This window comes from Benincasa hispida, chromosome 6 (genome assembly GCF_009727055.1).
Source record: "Benincasa hispida cultivar B227 chromosome 6, ASM972705v1, whole genome shotgun sequence".
NCBI classification, from domain to species: domain Eukaryota; kingdom Viridiplantae; phylum Streptophyta; class Magnoliopsida; order Cucurbitales; family Cucurbitaceae; genus Benincasa; species Benincasa hispida.
The window spans coordinates 47,958,202-47,977,801 of NC_052354.1; the positions used below are offsets into that span (position 1 = coordinate 47,958,202).

Sequence of the window (19,600 nt, forward strand, 5' to 3'; positions counted from 1 at the left end):
CTCATACAGCTGGTTCTAAGACTTTCATACGCATAGGAGAATCCAGGATAATATTAAAAGTATTTCTATATTTGATTTCTAAGAAAATATTATTGATATCTTCTATGTGAATTGTTTTACAAAAGAGGACCCGGCGGTCAAACAATGGATCTAGTGGATTTATTTAAGCAAACACACTATAAGAGTGATCATTTGTTTGTTAATCAGGCTGCTAATTATGCATATGTAAGTTTTTATTTCGCAATGTAACTTTATTTATATACAATTTTCATACAATAATTAGTCCTAATTATTGATGTAAAGTCAAATGGTTGAGCTAAGAGAAGTCTCCACCCAAGAAGGGTTTGAACCAATATCGGAAGAAAAATATGCGAGCAGGTGTTGGGCACAGGAGTGGGCCTTGATAAGACACCAAAGGATAAAAAAAATGAACAAAAAAAGTAAATCATCATCCAGTGCATCCTCATCAAAAGTTATAGAGGAATAAAAATAAGAGATAGAAGAATCAAAGACTCTGGCTAGATTAGACAAACTGGAAACAAAAAGACAATTTGAGATGGATGATAGGAAAGTTATGCTCTTACAACTCATGAGAGATCAATCGAACTAGGTATGAACTCTTCAACTTCCGTAGTAAACTAATTAGAAGATTGTGTATGTTGTTATCTTACAGTCATGGTAACAACATAAATGTATAGTTATGTAAAGTATAGTTAGTATTCCGAAGTTGAGTTTGAAATTCAGCTTGTGTTAAATTATGTTAGTTTGTATATTTGTTTTTTTTTTTTTTTTGGGGGGGGGGGGGGGGAATTGGGATTCAATAAACTTAATTTAAGTGAAAATAAGTAGAGGGGGGAGGTAAGTTGGTTTGTTTAAATAAATGTATATATAAGTTTAAGTAAATGTAGATATGTCTTGGTTTGTTTCAATTCTTATGAGTTGGTTGGGTTTAAATTGGGTTTTAAGTTCTATATTAGGTTTGAGATTGAAATATGTAGTTATGAGTTCGTTGGGCTTAGATTGGGTTTTAAGTTCTATGTTAGGTTTAAAGTTAAAGTAAGTTTTATTTGTTAATGTTCTTATATTTGTTTTAAGTTCTATATTGAGTTTGAGATTGAAATATGCAAGTTTGAGTTTCTTTGTTTCAATTCATTAATGTTCTTAGTTGAGTTTTAAATTCTATATTCATTTTGAGATTGTTATATGGTATATTGAGAATTAAACTTATTTAAATTTGTATTTTGTTGCAACCTCGGGGTTTATATTGAAGATGCATCTCCCGACAAACGTATTTAGGTTGTAGATGTTAATGTTATTTTCAATTTAGGAATTGTGGAATAAGGTTGTAGATGCATCTCCCGATAGGATCTAATGCTATCATGTAATGTTATTTTGGATTAAGGAATTATGGATGTATTGTTTTAATTTAAGATGAATAGTATTAGTAACTCTTGAAATTCAAACATGTTTTCTATATATTATTTACTATTGTAAACATTTACTTGATTTTAGCAATTTTTATATTAGTTTGAATGATATTTGTAAGATTCAAACGACATTTGGAAAAAAAAAAATTAATAAAGAATAAAAAAATTTAATTCCGATGGTTAAATATATAATCCCGATCATACAAGGTGTTCGGAAAAATCATAATTTAATACATTTTTTTTATCTTTTTTTTATGCTAATAAACAGACCCCCAACGGTCCATGGGGTTGGAAAAAGCCACTAAATCCTGACGATGAAAACACACCGTCCGCGAAAGTCACTTATCCAGACAGTCGTAATTTATAAAGACCGTCAGAAAAAAAAAATTCACCCAATAAAGTCACTGTCGGGCGAAATTTTTTACAGTCTTTATAAATTACGGCCGTCGGGGTTTGCGAATTATCCTAATGGTGTTATTTAGGGTTGACATAAAATCTCCATTCTCCATCCGTCGAGATAATTTTTTTCCCTACGACACAGCTGTTATACCATTGAGGAAGGTTACGTCGACAAGGTTTTGCCTACGATCTGGAATTGATTGTCGGGAAAAGTTTGGCCGACACTGTTTTCAACTAATCTCGATGGTTTGCAGCATCGGGAAAGGTCCAAATTATTAGTGAATGATCTAATTTTGATATATTTTAAGTTATTTGTTAAATATAGAAATGAAGGTTTAGAAACTTTTTAAGTTTTTTGAGACCTATTACGCATAGATGTAGAAGTTCAAGATTTAATCGTTTTACGTAGAGAGAGACCAAGAAAGTGGGCTTTTTCATTGGGCCGCTTATGGATTGTTGGGCATCTTCTCCCTTGATTGAGCTTCGAGATGCCACCTCACATTGAGCGGCTAGGGAGAACTAACCACTGGGCTTTCCTCCCTTTTATTGGGCTTTGATTTGGCAATTTTTCATTACTAATGGGTTCATGAAATGGGCCTGGCTCAAACTAATCTTCTTGTATTTGTTTGTCAAACTTCGGCGCAGCCCGGATCCACTGGGCTTTCTTTCGAAATGGAACGGAAAGTCTCGAAGCCGCGAAACGACCGGGAAATTATGGCGCCTTCGTCTCAGATCAAGCGTCGAAAAATCGATCAGACGCTGTCCCGCCGGTAATTCTTGCATCTCCTTCACGGCCACTGCCGTTGTGTAAAGGGATAATCTCTTCGTTGTTCGCTTCAGTTTATTTTTCCTTGCCGTGAGTTGTTAATGATGAAGCACCAAGGATATGAGGGTTTTACAATTTTGAATGTTGAGATTACGACGTAGATTGATGTTAGTTACTGCTGATGGTTTTATAGGCTACTGCGGAGACTGAATTGAACTTTTAGACGTTTCAATTGTTTAGGTGTCTTAGTTTTGTTGCTGTTAATTTGAGAAATGAGTTTGTGTTGGATTTGGAAGATTGAATTGTCGATTGAGAGAATTTAATAGTGTACAATTTTGATTATATTCCTTTTGGATGATTATCTCAACTTCTGGATTGGATTGCACCTTCGTAATTGATCTATTTAACAATGAAATAAAAGATTAAAAGAACAGTGGAATTTTGTATTTGCTGTTTTAATTATTCTGAGTTGAGTTCATTTGTAAAACCTCTCTATTGCAGATCTTTATCTTCAGCTGCTATAGAGAGACAAGGAGTTTCAGCATCAACTAAAGGCTCGACTGTGAGAATTTTTATTTATTTGGTTTTGCCTTCATAGTAAATTAACATGGTTATTTATCAAGCATTAGATTGCTTATGATGACTTTGAATTTGCACAGTTTCCAGTTGCTAGTGGAAGTGAATTTCGGATCCTACAGGATAAGAGTTCTGCTGTGGCAGAGGCCAAACAAGACGGTTGCACTGGTAATTTTAAGATCATTGATTCCCCATTTGGAAATTTTCTTTTACCTGTTATTCCTTCTCCCGCAGAATTTGTTGAATAGTAGTTGCGAATCTGATACTGGTTCTACCAGAATTTTATAGCTAATATGCTTTTGTGAGTGTTGAACTTTTTTGAATGATTGAGATATGATTACTGCAGAAAATTTGAGATAATAAACCGATTATAGACTAAATGTGTTCATAAACTACCAAATGATTGAGAAATCTATTGTTACAAATTAAAATTTAATGAATAAATCGCCACTTTGCTAAAAGTTGAAGGTTTAAAAAGTGTTTTTCAAATGTTCTATACAGTGGTGCACTGAGAACTCTCGGGCATAAATGTCAAATCAAATCATTCTGATCACTATGATTAGGCATATTCGTCCTACCCATCTCCTTCTCCATGTGTTCGGTTCTCGTGAGTACCAATCTAGCATTGACAGGAAAAAGGGGTAGAACGAACTATTATGCTTTTTTGGTATCTCAGAACCATTCGAGATGGAAAAGATTGGAGGGATGCCCAGGCATAGAAACGTGGCCATGTCTTACTTAACAATCTGTTACTCGAAAAAGGAAAACTACTGTTCTGAGAACGTGTGGTATCAGGAATCTGATTTTATTTGGATCTAGATACTGAGTGACAAGCACCTAATTAAGGACCTGCGTGGCAAAGTCCCCTAGTCCTGGATAGTCCTGTAGAGTTGGCTTCCTATACATTAAGGAAACATTACCTCAATTGTTAGGTACAATGCATGTGAATATCACATCAATATAGAAACTAGCATTACCATTGATAATTTCTAATTAAGAGAATTGGACTCATCTTGTCTCATTGAAATAATTCTACTCTAATTCTACTCTATTTAGAGTCTGAGTTTAATGAGCAAGTCTTCTAAGATAGATTGTACTGCCTTTTTATGGTTGAAGCACCTTATGGTTCAATGAACAGTACTTTGTAGAGTAATCTAAATATCAACCAAACGTTGATGGGAGTTTTAAAAAAATGGAAAAAATACATATTATAAACTAATTTGTGGTCATTCGGATAGTTATGACTCTTATACAAATTGATTGAAAAAGAAAAGTGAAAAGACTTGACTATTGGATGAAGGAATACAATCCGCCAATGCGAAAAGATGATGTGAAAAGATGCTACTCATAGAAGTGTCACATACCATATAGTCTAATAATCTCCCACATAGGTGATAGGAACTTTGCCTTGAACGAAAAACATGTATTAGGATAAGTCGTAAAATATTTGATTAATCAGTGGACTTGATGTCTTGAATTGTCATAGAAGTTAGAAGTTTCTCATTTAACAAAGTTTGGTCTCATGATTATGTTCATTTTGGCCTTATATCGTCTGCTTTCATAAGTGTTTAAGAATTCACATTTAAAACTCTCAAAGAAGTGACTTCTTAACACTCACATAGGTGTTTCTTATAAATAATATCGTATAAGTTCTTTTCATGAATCAACTATAAAAATTGTTAAAAGCATAACGCTTACCCTAAAAATCACACTTGCAATATCTCATCTTTAGAATAGGTAAGAAAAAAGTTTCAAACACAATGTTCGTCAAGTCATCCAGAAATCAGTTTTTCTCTGAACCTAAATCTTTTGATCTTTAGTCAATTAAGTTGGGTTGTCTCTCTAATCAACCTTTAGATATGCTTTAATTTCATTCTCCTCGATTAACTTTTAACTAATACTCTAGGTTTTTTTTTTTTTTTTTTAATTGAAATCATTAAATCGAAAGAACAATCCAACAACCAACTCTCTAGTTAGGCCTTTTGTAATCAGATTTTCAATATTATCTTTTAACCTTACAAAATCAATAGTGATTATTCCATTAGAAACTAATTGTGTGATTGTATTATGCTTTTGTCTTGTCTGTCGAGAACTCGAGATTTACCATTGTATATAAAATTTTGTAGCCCTTCTAATAGTTGCTTAGCTATCACTATGTATGCATAGTGCAAGTACTCGCTTACACCGATTTGTAATTTGTTGAAAAAAAAAATCAAATTCATTTTGCTTCTTTGGCTTTGTCTAAAGCTATAAATTCAAATTCCATTGAGGACTGTGTTATATACATTTGTTGGAAGATTTTTAAGTCACAGCTCAACCTTCCAATAGTAAAATTGTGGTCACTCATAGATTTTAAGTCTTTAGTGCTAAATATCCAATTCACAGAATAATAATCTTCAAAGCACAACGAAATATCTAAAATAGTGTAATCCATAATTTTTGTGTACTTCAAGCATCTTAATATTCTCAATAATAACTTTTCAACGGTTTTGACCTTGATTGTTCGTATAATGACTTAACTTGCTTACAACTTAAGCTATTCATATGAAGTTGTCTGACATGTGGCCATATGCTTTTCTCGTAAGTATGTTGTGTCTTCACTTTTAAGTATTCATTAATGATAAGAATGTACTAATTGTATTAATCCATTTTCAAGAGTGAATCGCACCTTTAATGGCTCATCAATTGTAGAGATTCAAAGTTGTAGTGAAACATTGGAACAACTCACAAACATCACCATGTTGTATTTAAGTCAACACTAAATATGCAACCACATGGTTATAATGTTTGCAATTCTCAAAAAAAAATTTATGTCAAAATCTATTCATTGAATACCACTTGCATACTTGAGGAGACTAGAAGCACTTAAAATTATTAAAGAATCACACTTATGAACAGGGCATAAAGAAAGAAAATACATTTATCTTCTATATTTGTGTTATAGAAGTGTCAAAACATAAATTAGAAAACTTAAGTGCACAAAAAAATGTTCTTCTCTAAACAAAACATTTGCTTGAAAATCAAACATAAAATCTATAAAATTGTTGTTATGCATGCGTGGATATCACATCTATATAGAAAATAACATTGTAATTGATAGTTTGTGAAAATGAGAGAAAATCTGAACTCAATGATTCATGTTTGTCTCAAAATATATTTTCTCCTTAGATATAATTCCTTCTTATAGATTAACACTAATTTTACAAGATTCAAAGAACATTACTTTATGGAGCCATCTGAATTTTAACAAAATTTTGTTGGAATTTTTTTGCCTTCTTTATTTAGAGAAGAGATGTATTTATAGATTACTTGGTTACATATAGTGATGACAACTAACTTAGGTTAGCAACTCTATGGTTTTGTGTTGGTGTAAGCGCTTCTTGGGCTCTTCGTCTTATCAGGTTGTCTTCATCTTTTGATCAGACAAAAAATTTTCATCTCAATATCTTCTTTAACTTCCTAATTATTAAGATATTAAATATGTCATAATATGTTTTAATCAAATCGTATTCGATAGATTTGGATGGAAGTGGACAGAAATATCTGAGGTGTAATTTTTCTTTTCATTTTTTGAGGGGAAATTTTACTTCAACCGTTCTTAGAATCTCTTTATAGATGAAAATACTTTACATTTCTGTAGACATTTATTTTATCATGTCTTTCTTCAAGACATTGCCTAAATTGTGCCTGCGATACTATTTTTGCAAGTTGAAATTTAATTTTGTGAAATTTTGCTGTCATAAAACCGAGGTAATAATTACCCCTTTCATCAAGGTTCCAATTGTAGGGGCAATAATCCAAATTTATTACTATTATTATTATTTTTTTTATTTACTAAGAATATTCGAATGACAGACTTTCAAATTACAAATACATTTATATGTCAATTGAACTATGTTTGGTTTAATGGCAATAATCAAATTTAATCTCATAAAGAAAAATAATTTTTTTTAATGAAAATAAAATGTCATGGATATGTAAGTTTGATACGGAAATTCGATTATTTCAATAGAAAAGCTTCGAAAAAGCTTTTAGCCATACAATTAGATAGTCTAAAAGCTCAAGTCAAATCAACGAATACCCATCAAAGAAAAAACCGACGGACTCAATAAGCTAATCTGAGCAAATACACATTTTTTGGGGGGGAAAATCCTCATTTTCAAAGTCCAATGTGGAGGTCGCTTTTTGATGCAACTCATATTTCTACTGTTGCATGATCTTTTCTCATAACTATCCAAATCATATCCAATCAAATAATTTCTAAATAAATACCCTAATTAATAAATTATGGATAATTATCATTGTATTCCATATTTGCAACTTGATGTGTGTGTGTGTGTTTTTCCCCCTTTTTACCTTTTATATTTGGAATGAGCATTTTAATTTTAAAATACGAATAAATGTTACGATCAACAGGATGGGTCGTTTTCCTTTCTCCCCCCTCCCCTAATTATAATATTGGAGAGTCACTGATGTTAGGATTAAACCACCAGCTTATTTTCAGTATATTTTTCTCCCAAGTTTTATAAATTTCAGTTTTTGATGTTTGGAACTAATAATTCTAAAAATCAAAAGAATAAGTGAAATATATATGTATATATATAGGAGAAATTTATGTGATATTTGATTGGTTTGTGGTTGTATAATGGGTGAAAATTAGTTAAATGAGTTCCATAAATTTGAATCTGCCCAACATATTCTTGTGCAACTCATGAAATAACAAATAAATATAGGATAATTAATTTTATATATCGAATATAAATTTAACCTTTTCGATGTCCAAATTATATGCATCCAAATGTGTCTAGAAGCTTTTCTTACATATTTTTTTCTTTTTTGTCCTCCCCGGCGATCATTTTAGACGCATTTGATCCGAGGTAATATTATATAATATCGTCATCATTTTCTTCCCTTTCTTTAAATCAAAATTTCCATTTTTATTCTTTAGAGACAATTCTGTAAGTGGAAGCCATATTCTTATCTGAAATAAAAGGATAATAACTAAAATAAGAAAAGAATTGAAATTTGCATCAAGTGTAATATAATATAAGAAAAGTTGAAACCTTTATACAAAAATATATTCTGAAAAAACCTTTTGTAAATTATCAAAGCTGTAATTAAACCGAAGGTCCAGGATAAGAACTTGCATGTCCGTAAACAATCTAATTTTTCCCTCGAAAAAGGTAGAATGATTTCGATTAATCACTTTTCTGGGTTTCTGTTAGGTGTTGAAATCACCGAGAAAAAGGTCGATTTTGCTGGAAACTCGCTCAAATTCTTTGGGTTTCCTTCAAAATCCCTAATTTTACCTTCTTTTTTTTTCTTCTTTTTTCTTTTTAATAAATAATACATTTTTCTCCATTTCTACTTGTTTTTCAGACTCATTGGCACCTACAAACTATTAACTGACACGAAGCATTTTGATGAATCAAGAATTTGCCTGAGTAGAAACGACAAAGTGTGCGGCTTTTGCCCCCGCGCCTGACCTTCTCATTGAATTAGAGTTTGGGGTGTTTCCGTTCGTTGCCAGATGGGCAAGGTTGCGGTGGGAGCGGCGGTGGTGTGTGCGGCTGCGGTTTGCGCAGCGGCGGCGTTGGTGGTTCGGCACCGAATGAGAAACTCTGGGAAGTGGGCACGAGCAATGGCCATTCTGAGAGAGTTTGAGGAAAAGTGTGGAACCCCTATTGGGAAACTGAGGCAGGTGGCCGACGCCATGACCGTCGAGATGCACGCCGGCCTCGCATCCGAAGGCGGTAGCAAGCTCAAGATGCTGATAAGCTACGTCGATAATCTCCCAACCGGGTACACCAAATTATTCTTTATTCTGTTCCATTTTGATTTGCCTTCTGAATTTTATTAGATCTATTTGTTCGGTTCGGTGGCTGTGTCTGTGTCTGTCAGTGGTGTTTTGTTCGAGACGTTTCAATACTATGAAGCCTTTTCTTTGTTTGAACAAGTACCCATCTTTGCTGAATGGTTCAATTGCTGATCTCGAACCAAAAAAATCTGTGAATATGTCTCTCCTTTCATTTTGAACTTACTGTTTTCTAAGCTCATGCAAAGGCCTTCAAAAGGCGACGAAGCATTTGATGTTCATTTTGTGATTTGGAGAGTTTGAAGTTTCTAATTTTTATATGCACGATTATGCAGTCCTTCCCTAGATCTATCTTGAGGTTTTCATCTAATATTCATGCTGTCCATTTTAGTTATTGGTCTTTTGAATTTACATTAGTTCTTTCATTTTGTTACTATGACTTTTATAAATGTTACTCTCTTGTTTATTTATTTATTCTATCCATCACATTATTGTTATCTTCATTTTTGTTTTTGAAGTTGTTTCAAATCTCGATTGGTTTTACCCTCTTTAAGTTACCTGAATCTACTCCTTTTATTTTAGAATAGTAATTTGATACATACACATCAAATGCAAGGTGCAAAGTTACTGGGATACAAAAGTTTAATAGAATGGTCTGAATCTAATTGTATATGGCATATACCAGCATGGATGATGTCTTTTAAAATGACAATTTCCTCATAAATTTAGAGATGAAAAAGGGCTCTTCTATGCATTGGATCTTGGCGGTACAAATTTTCGAGTGTTGCGTGTGCAGTTGGGAGGGAAGGACAACCGAGTTGTCAAGCAAGAATTTGAGGAGGTTTCGATACCTCCACACTTGATGATTGGGTCTTCAGAAGTTAGTATTCTCCTCTTGAATTTATTCTCTGGATTTCCTTAGGATGGAGGATATGCTGAAGTATCTGGTGCTGGTTCTGTCAGGCTCTATTTGATTTTATAGCTCAAGCACTTGCAAAGTTTGTTGCTGGAGAAGGTGAAGGGTTTCACCCAGCACCGGGTAGGCAAAGGGAACTGGGTTTTACTTTCTCCTTCCCTGTGAGACAAACATCAATATCATCGGGGACACTTATTAAATGGACAAAAGGCTTCAACATTGAAGACACGGTTAATCCTAATTCCTTGAGCTTTATTCTTTAATGTTGATAGACAGCCATATTTTGGACCTTTTAATCTATGTAATATTATCTTTCCATCATTGTCCTAAGTAAGTGGGATCAAAACCATACTCTTACTAATGTTCATTGTATGTACCTTCTGGTAATGTTCCAAAAGTTGATTAGCTTCATTTAGGGTGTTCATGTTGAATTTGCTTTGTGTTATACGGCGGAATTATACTCTTGTCCCCATTATGGAATTCTTTGCTACCTAATTCTCTGGGATGAGGAAAGATGAAGAGATTTTACTATTGGATTGCTAGACTTCATATTTAGCATTGATGTGTGTCATGCTGGCAATATAATATTTTGAATTAGAAGAAGATCTATTCAATTCAAGTGAAAATTAAGATAATCAATGAGTTAATTACGTTTTTGACTAGTGTGAAATGTCCATGCTTGTTCTATGCATTGAAAACAGGCCTCGACTCATAGAGAAGTAAAATCGTCTTCCCATGCTATCAATATAGATTAGATAGTTCCTTCAGGGATTGTTGTTGGATCACGGATGTAGAATCTATACTCCATACAAGAAGTTCACATTTAGATAAATCATGCTGTTCATCGTCTAAAAGATTCAATGAGTAGAGTAAATGATTGTTTAAAAGTATATGAAACCTGCATATATCTCATCGGGAGTTTTCCGTGCACCTGAAACTTTGATTTTCAGTATTGGATCTTTATTGAAAGTTGACATTCGGTAGTCTCTTGGCTGATACTATTTCAGGTTGGGGAGGATGTGGTTGGTGAATTAACCAAAGCCATGGAAAAACTGAAACTCGACATGCGTGTAACAGCATTGGTAATCCCCATGGTTCTCCTTCTTTTCTTTTCTTTCTTTCTTTCTTTCCTTTCCTTTTTTTTTTTTTTTTTTTTTTTTTTTTTTTTTTTTTTTTTTTTTTTTTACCTTTGTTCCTTTTTCTGATGCTAATGCACGATGTTCAGTTTTACAATACCATTCCACAGTTTCATATTTCTTTGTGAGTCAGGGTGGGATGTGGTGGGTGTGAGTTCATGAATTTTTTGTGCTGACTTTCTTCTTTCTGAGATATAGGTAAACGACACGATTGGAACATTAGCAGGAGGTAGATACCATGATAACGATGTAATTGCTGCTGTGATTTTAGGCACTGGAACAAATGCAGCTTATGTAGAGCGTGCCCATGCAATTCCCAAGTGGCACGGGCTACTTCCTAAATCAGGAGAAATGGTTAGCGAATTGCGAGATTTGTTATTTGTTTTTTGACAAGCTAATATTCCTGCAAGCTTCTCCTGCACTCTTCCCTAAATCAGGAGAAGTGATCAGTGGATTGGGAGATTTGTTATTAGTTCTTTGATCATAATAATTGTACAATCCCAAGATGTAAGCATGACTTTATCAATGTATTGATACCTGGACATCTATATTAATGCAGGTAATTAACATGGAATGGGGTAACTTCCGGTCCTCGCATCTGTCACTTACAGAATATGATCAAGCATTGGATGCTGAGAGTTTAAACCCTGGAGAGCAGGTAAAATCATTCTCAATACAAACTTCATCTCAGCATCATTCAAAGAAATGGTTTTCTGGAAATGCATTGAATAATTATCATCATTACCACTTGCAGATTTTCGAGAAGTTGATTTCTGGTATGTACTTGGGAGAAATTGTACGTAGAGTATTGTTCAAGATGGCTGAAGAAGCGGCTCTCTTCGGCGAAACTGTTCCACCCAAACTGAAAATTCCATTTATATTGAGGTATACAGTACCATCTGGTTGTGTTATTTGTTAAAAGATACAATCTATTGTCCATGATCATATTTTGTTTCCCTGTAATCATCTAGATTGATGTTGATCTGAAACTAACTCTTCAAATCTGAAGCTTAAATTACTCCCCCCAAAAATGGTTAGATTGTATTATGGTTTTCACGTTGGGCTTATGTTAATATACATGGCTGTTGTCAACTTTTCTTTTGAAAAAAAAGAAACGCTTGCCTCTTCTACCTGTTAAGAGTTCACCTCAGATTTGAATAGACTGCTTAAAAAGATCATCCCGTAGTGCCATTTTAGTTTAATCTCAAAATTCCCTTTCAACTTGCAAATGTAACTTTTTTTTTGCTCAAAAAATTTGCAGGACTCCTCACATGTCTGCCATGCATCATGACACGTCGCCCGACCTCAAAGTTGTTGGAAGCAAACTGAAAGATGTCTTGGAGGTTAGACATCCACCCAGAAAATCTGTGACTTCAAAAAGTTCTCCTTGCTTTTGACAAGAACTACTCACTCTATGCCTTTTGCTTTACTTTCAGATATCTAATACCTCCTTGAAAACAAGAAAAATCATAGTGGAGCTCTGTGACGTAGTTGCAACACGGGGCGCCCGCCTCTCTGCTGCTGGTATCTTAGGAATCCTGAAGAAACTGGGAAGAGACACAGTCCGGGTTGGGGAGAAACAGAAGTCTGTTGTAGCATTGGATGGAGGGTTGTATGAGCACTACACTAAATTCAGAACAACCATGGAAAATACACTGAAGGAGCTACTCGGAGATGAGGTAGCTGGACATGTCTTCATTGAGCATTCCAACGATGGTTCAGGCATTGGAGCTGCACTGCTTGCAGCCTCTCACTCTCAATATCTTGAGGTAGATGAGCCCTAAGGGAGGAGAAAAAAGGAGGATCAAATTATAGATAGTATATTATGGAGTGGCAGAAGCTTTAGATTTTTTGTTGAATTTTCTGCTCTCCTTTGCATGTTATCACTTTCTGATGCCTTAGACCCTAGCTCAAGAGTTCTCTCCCAATCCTTTTTTATTTATGGTTATTGAGAGCATACAAAAGTTGAGTCAAGTTTTCTGGTCGGATGAACCTTTAAACAGCGTAGCCAATAGAAAGGGAGGGTACAAAATTGCTCTAAGGATCATTTTTCGTGGTTGCTATGCAAATAAACAGGGCACAAAGCATAAGCAATGTGGTTGTACTGCTATTGAATTTTGGATGTTGCAACCAAAACATCCAATGTGTCTTTGCATATTATCTTTCATAGAAAGATTTATCTTCAATTTGAGAATTGAGATAGAGGAAATATTTCCATCCTTTTTTCTTCCTGATTATTTATTGTCCATTTTTCAAATTTTATTCCATGGTAGCTTTGAAAGTGTTTTTGAGTTCAACCAGCAGAAGATTGAGCCATCAATCATTGGAATGATAATTAGTATTTTATCCTCTACATCATGTTTAGGTTGGCATATAATAGTAATGAACTTAAGATGTGAAGATTGACTTATTTTTTAATTAAGTATAAAACTATGAGTTGACTAGAATGTGCTGTTAAACACGTCCTCATAATCTACCATTTCTTCACTACAAGCATACTTGGTTTCCTTTATTTGTTATTGAACACAAATTCTATTATAATAAAATACATGAGAGATTCTTTATTTTTGAGAAATTTGACAAAATTTCCTTACAATGTGACAATGTCTTAAAATAAAAAAGGAAGAATAGAAATGAAATCTTTGAGGCTGTGGGGGCCATAATGAAAATATTAAACTCGTAGAAACCCTTTATCTATAGAATAAGATGTGAGAATCGAAATGATGTAACATTCAGAAGTGACTGAAAAGGAAATAGAGCAAGAATTGAACAAAAGTTCTGGTGTTGTTTTATTGAGATTTTTCAACTAGTATGAGCCATCGCTAATCTTCGTTAGATTACCCTCATAACATCATCTAAGCATCAGTGGCCTTTGAACCTAAGCGGCGGCAGAGACGGCGCATAATCAAGAAGAACCACTGCGACCACCGTCGCCACCTGGGGCAGATTCAAGTGAAACATTATTGAGCCGTTCCAGAGACAAAATCAGAGCCTGAGTCCCCAAATTCCCTTCCCCATAAGCCTTAAGCGACACATAAAGCTGCTGAGCCAATGCCAATCCAGGAAGAGCAAGCCCCATATTCTGACATTCCTTCAAACAAATTCCCAAATCCTTCACAAAATGATTCACAAAAAACCCAGGTTCAAAATCCCTCTTCAGAATCCTACTTCCATACAAATCCAGCGATTTTGATCCTGCTGCTCCTGTTGATATGGCGTTCAAGAACAAACCCACATCAAGCCCTGCTTTATGAGCGTAAATCATCCCTTCCACCAGTCCCACCATTGTTGAAGCTATGGTGATTTGATTCGCCAGCTTCGCAAATTGCCCTTTCCCAGTTTCACCCATGTAATTCACTTTTCCTAGCAGGGAAAATAATGGTTTCAATCGCCGGACTTCGCTTTCATCGCCGCCGGCGAAGATCGCCAGAGAGGCATTCTTGGCGCCGCGATCGCCGCCTGATACCGGAGCGTCGATTGCCCCACAGCCTTTGGCGGTTGCAGCGGCGGCGATCTCAGAGGCGAGTGAGGGTTCGGAAGTTGTCATGTCCACGAGAACGCCGCCGGGGCGAAGACCGGCGAGGGCGCCGGAAGTGGGGTCGAGGAGGACGGAGCGGACGTCGGAGGGGTAACCGACGATGGAGAAAACGATATCGGATTGGGCGGCGACGGCGAGAGGGGAAGAGGCTAAATTGGCGCCCAAATCGAGGAGAGGCTGGGCTTTTGAGATTGTGCGATTGAAGACGGTAAGTTTGAAGCCGGCTTTGATGATGTGAGAGCACATGGAGCAGCCCATAACGCCGGTGCCGATCCAACCGACGCGGGTGGTTGAAGGGCTCACGATGTCGCGGGAAGTGGACATTGTGCAGCGGAGGAAAGAGAGGAAGGGAAGGGATAGGGTGTGGGTCAGTTGGTTGGATTGAGTGTATAGAGATCGGAGAGAGATCTGTAATGGCATCTCTATTTTTTCTTTTTCTAAAAGTTATTTGAAGACTTTTCCCTGAAGAGATATATTCTTAATACTGTTTATTTCGTGGTTCCATTATCCACATAATTCAGACTCCATTGGATAATCATATCATTTTTTATTTTTATTTTTAAAAATTATAGCAATTAAGCCTATTACATTCCACATTTGACGATTTGCATCTTTTTCGAGTACAATGGTAAAATTCTTAACCAAATTCAAAAACAAAAACTTTTTCAAAATTACTTTTTTTTGTTCTTAAAGTTTGGTTTGGTTTTTTAAATCATTGATAAATATAGATAAAAATGAAAAAATTTAGAGGTAGATGGATTATCCATAAGCTTAATTTTAAAAATAAAAAACTAAAACCAAGATAGTTATCAAACGTGAGCAATGGAATACTTTGAGTTGTCATTCTCAAAATTTTACCTATGACATTGACTATTATGTAAAAAGCTTGCTTTAGTTCACATTAAACTTTTATTTAGGGCATAACAAGAAGTTGAACACTTCTATTATTTTTGACAATATGTAGGATTGTGCTGTGATCATGTTGGCAACCTCACATTATGCTCATCAGCCATTATTACAGCTCTTTTGGTAATTATATACTTAAACAATAATCACCAAGAACTCTTTCCTTGAACAATGATCTCCGATCCTCGTCCTCTAATATCATTGTGGAAAAAAAAAAAAAAAGTCACCATTTTGAGTCTAAACCTACCCTTCTTTATTTTCTAATCCTCCTACCAGTAATAAAAGAATCGCAAGGACATCAACTCACGAGAGAAAAATCAGTGTCATTTATACCTCGGAGCTATGCTCAAATTAGTTTGAGAGAGAATTTAACAAGTACCACATGAACATATGAAATAACAGTCTATTTACATCAGCAAAAACTATACCAAAACTAGACAAAATTGTGAAAAAGCCAGAGTAATTAGAACAATGATACCAAAATTAGGCGAAAATGTGAAACGGCCAGAGTAATTAGAACAATGATTAAAAGAGTTTTTAAGCACATGAAAAATCATTTAAAACAAATCTAGAGGCAATATGCAAATGGCTAATGTAATGCAGCAAAAGTTCAACATAGATATCAAAATCAATGGGGAATGTAATGACATAGTTTCTTCCTAGAATGCAAGGAGGATAAACGAACCTGAATATATGTTCAATGAGAACAGGTTGCACACCTTTCAAATCCTTGAACCTGTACTTACCGAATCCATGGTGCTAATCAGAAAGTTTGGTATCTTCCAAGCAGATTTCTTCAGAAATAACAGCAAAAAATATGAACAAGCAAACTATAACATCAGAGACCAAACACAACATATTGAAGCCAACTATGATTCCAGTGGAGCAGAAAACTCTGATATGCAGAGTATTAACACCATAGTGCTAGATATTTTTAGAACCCAAATTGTACAACCTATAGATCAAATCATGTTCAAGTAAGATGGTTCATAATGCTAGATATTAACAGATATAAAATAAACAATCAGATATAAAGAATAATTATCTTCGACTTCTAAATCATCCATACCACCACGACCACTCCTAAAATGTGATTTTGCAAAGGCAAGCATTTTAATACCCATTGTCGCAAATATAAGGTAATGAAGCCTTCACATCCAAAACATCCTAGAAACATAAAAAGAATTATATGCACGTGTATAACTCTTCATGCACAACGAACACATCAATTATCAAAATTCGACACCATTTCTCTTGCCAAGTGAACTTCGCTGAGTCAAAATGCCAGTTTGAAATGACTTGCTTAAGTAAAAAAGAAATGTATTCACTTAGAAAATCATTCCAACCATATCTGAAAGATCATGAAGAAATGCTCTACAAAAACAAAACATATGCATTCATTTAAATGGTTTTTCAAATGAGGCGCAAAATCAAAAGGCTGATAAATGAAGGAACCATATACGCCCAACTCTTGAAGACTATAAAGAAGGGTAAGGACTATGGATTTATCCTATGATCCAACACTATATACATCAAATATATAATAAATAAAGAACAATACTATAACATTGAACTGAAAGAACGTAGACCTGAAAGTTTCAACTATGCAGCAGGATATTTACAACCTTTTCTTTCATTGGGTATATGCAGTACACAGCTTTCTTACTCGATGAATGCTAAAATAGAAACATATCCAATTTTTCCAACACATTGTCTGCCTCAAGCTTCAAAGCCAAGCACCTCCTCCAGTTAAAGAACATGAAAGAGAATTAAACTTGAACTAAAGCATCCTAACAACCAAAATCTATCTATGATCATGACTAAAAAAGATATGAATCAGATCCATAAAGTGGTAATTTATTTACAACAGAAAATAATATCAATAATAAAGCCTAAGCTTAGTGTACAGTTCAGCATAACCTGAAAGATAATTTGATAACTTTGGAACAATGTCAGCTGATTGCACGATAATCATTGATTAGAAGCAACCTATAACACACACCATACATTCTACTATTGAATTCATCGTCTACTTATATCAAAATCTTAGCTTATCTCAAGCCATAAAACCCAAATAAAAATGCTTTATTTGTACTCAAAATTTGGCACAGGCGGTGCATCGAAGCTCTCCAAAATCGTTGTCTCGCTTCCTCCACTCGACACTTCAGATTCCTTCTTCTTGCCTCCACCAAACCAACCTCCGAACCACGAGCCACTACCAGAATCTGAAGAAGAGGAAGAAGAAGAAGAGGAAATACTTGCCAATTCAGCTTGTGGTAGAGACATGGAAGGAGCACGGCCAGGTAATTGGCCTGTAGGATACCCAGGCACACCACCCATACCAGCAGGCTCCTCAATCACAACAGGCATATTCTGTTGCTGGCTCAGAACTTTGTTGAGCATAATCCCAGCTCCTTCAATCAAAGCCAACAAAACGCCACCGAACAAAGCCGAACGAGCTGCCGATGCAGGTCCCTGTCGCATCTGGAGGAAACCGCCGGTAGCAGCGCCAGCGATGATCGAGTTCCATGGATCCTCCTTCTGGCGAATATAGACCATAGTGCAATCGAAAGCAGAGAATAAGCCGCCCCAAACGGCGAAGCTTCCGCCGACACGCGGCGCATTCATCCGGACGGCCTGAGTACCGCCGATAATCCTGGATCCCCTGGGAGAATTGTAAAGACCTTTGATGAAGTGAAAAGCTGAGCCTCCGACGGCTCCCATGCCGAAAGCGCCGCCGATATCGTCGAGAATGCGATCGGGGCAAGGTTCCCTAGAAGTTTCCGGCGTTCCCATGGCGTCAATATATCAGTCTAGGGTTTTTTCTCTGCCCTCTGCGTTCAATTGCCACCGCCAAACTCTAACGTAGGTTTTCGAAGGGAGTGTAATGGCCTTGGGTTTTAACTATATATATAGTGCTTCATTTAATATTTTTCTTTTCCCTTTTTATTTTGGAAAATAAATAAATAATAATAATAAGGAAATTTTGTTTTAATATATTTTTAAATATAATAAAATTTCTTTTGTTATATTTATAAATATATTAATTTATTTTTCCATATTTAAAGAACTGTCATAGTGACAAGTTTAATAAAAATAATAATTAATTAAAATAAATATCTTAAACCCTCCCTCTGAAATCAAGAAAGTTAAAAAAAATAATAATAATTTGACTTGATCGATGCATTTGAAACAAAATTTATTTAAAATTATGTGAATAGCATAAAAGGAAGTTAAATTTGTATTAATATAGATTTTTAGCTTTTTTTTCAATAGTCGAAGCTGAAGAGATTTTATTAATGATTGGTAAAAGATACATAGTTACAAAAATCTTCGATGGCCAGGAGAGTCATGAGAGAAAAGAATTGAACCATAAAAAGAGAGAAGAAGAATGGATCAATTTAGGTCCATTTGATAACGTTCCTTTCTAATTTTTTTAAGAAACATACTTGTTTGATAACTATTTTTGTTTCTTGTTCCCAAAATTTGAGAAATATTACTTAAAATGAGGCCAAATTTTAGGAACTATGAAAAGTAGTTTCTTTTGTTTCATTTCCATTTTATTTAAAGATATTCCTAAACTGTATCAAAGTGGGGAGTTGGCTAATTGGAGTGAAGTATACCCAACTTATTTCTTACCTTCATTGTCTTGAGATTAAATCTTTCTCAAGACTTTATTTTATTTTATTTTCCTTCATTTCTTTTATATTTCATTTTTTCCAATATTTTTTATATTTCTTTCCTTCTTTCTTTCTTTTATATTTCATTTTTCTCTATATTTTTTATATTTCTTTTCTTTATATTAATATATTCTTTCTTTCTTTTATATTTCCTTTTTTTCTATATTTTTCTATATTTCTTTTATTTATATTTATTTTCTTTATTATTTTTTTTATATCTATATGTTAATTTAATTTTGAATTTTGAATTTTCAAATATTTGGATTTATATATTATTTTGATTTTCAATTTTCAAATTTTCACTAAGGTTATTTTCAAATATAGGAAAATGAACCAAAATATATACAAATATAACAAATTTAATTTTGAATTTTGAAATATTTAGATTTATATATTATTTTTATTTTCAATAAGGTTGTTCTCAAATATAGGAAAATGAAT

The 19,600-nt window shown here is 34.5% G+C and overlaps 3 protein-coding genes across 7 annotated transcripts; 1 reads left to right on the forward strand and 2 right to left on the reverse strand.

The window, feature by feature from the left end:
* Window positions 1-2,448: 2,448 nt before the first annotated feature.
* LOC120079453 (hexokinase-1-like) lies at window positions 2,449-13,252 on the forward strand. Of its 5 annotated transcripts, XM_039033640.1 has the most exons (12): window positions 2,449-2,596; window positions 3,094-3,154; window positions 3,252-3,336; window positions 8,548-8,970; window positions 9,713-9,863; window positions 9,947-10,129; window positions 10,907-10,981; window positions 11,234-11,389; window positions 11,595-11,693; window positions 11,790-11,920; window positions 12,297-12,378; window positions 12,472-13,252. In XM_039033640.1, exons 4-12 carry the CDS (start codon window positions 8,699-8,701, stop codon window positions 12,817-12,819), a joined length of 1,497 nt encoding a protein of 498 aa, XP_038889568.1. In that variant the 5' UTR covers window positions 2,449-2,596; window positions 3,094-3,154; window positions 3,252-3,336; window positions 8,548-8,698; the 3' UTR covers window positions 12,820-13,252. The 5 variants fall into 5 exon arrangements, with proteins under 5 accessions (XP_038889568.1, XP_038889567.1, XP_038889570.1 ...); XM_039033639.1 differs by lacking the exons at window positions 2,449-2,596; window positions 3,094-3,154; window positions 3,252-3,336 and adding an exon at window positions 7,664-8,045; XM_039033642.1 differs by lacking the exons at window positions 2,449-2,596; window positions 3,094-3,154; window positions 3,252-3,336 and adding an exon at window positions 8,104-8,451.
* A 443-nt stretch (window positions 13,253-13,695) lies between these two features.
* LOC120079454 (probable 3-hydroxyisobutyrate dehydrogenase-like 1, mitochondrial) lies at window positions 13,696-15,022 on the reverse strand. The gene has a single exon (XM_039033644.1). It carries the CDS (start codon window positions 14,991-14,993, stop codon window positions 13,941-13,943), a length of 1,053 nt encoding a protein of 350 aa, XP_038889572.1. The 5' UTR covers window positions 14,994-15,022; the 3' UTR covers window positions 13,696-13,940.
* Window positions 15,023-17,311: 2,289 nt separating this feature from the next.
* LOC120080562 (mitochondrial import inner membrane translocase subunit TIM17-2-like) lies at window positions 17,312-18,371 on the reverse strand. The gene has a single exon (XM_039035258.1). It carries the CDS (start codon window positions 18,273-18,275, stop codon window positions 17,565-17,567), a length of 711 nt encoding a protein of 236 aa, XP_038891186.1. The 5' UTR covers window positions 18,276-18,371; the 3' UTR covers window positions 17,312-17,564.
* Window positions 18,372-19,600: the final 1,229 nt, after the last annotated feature.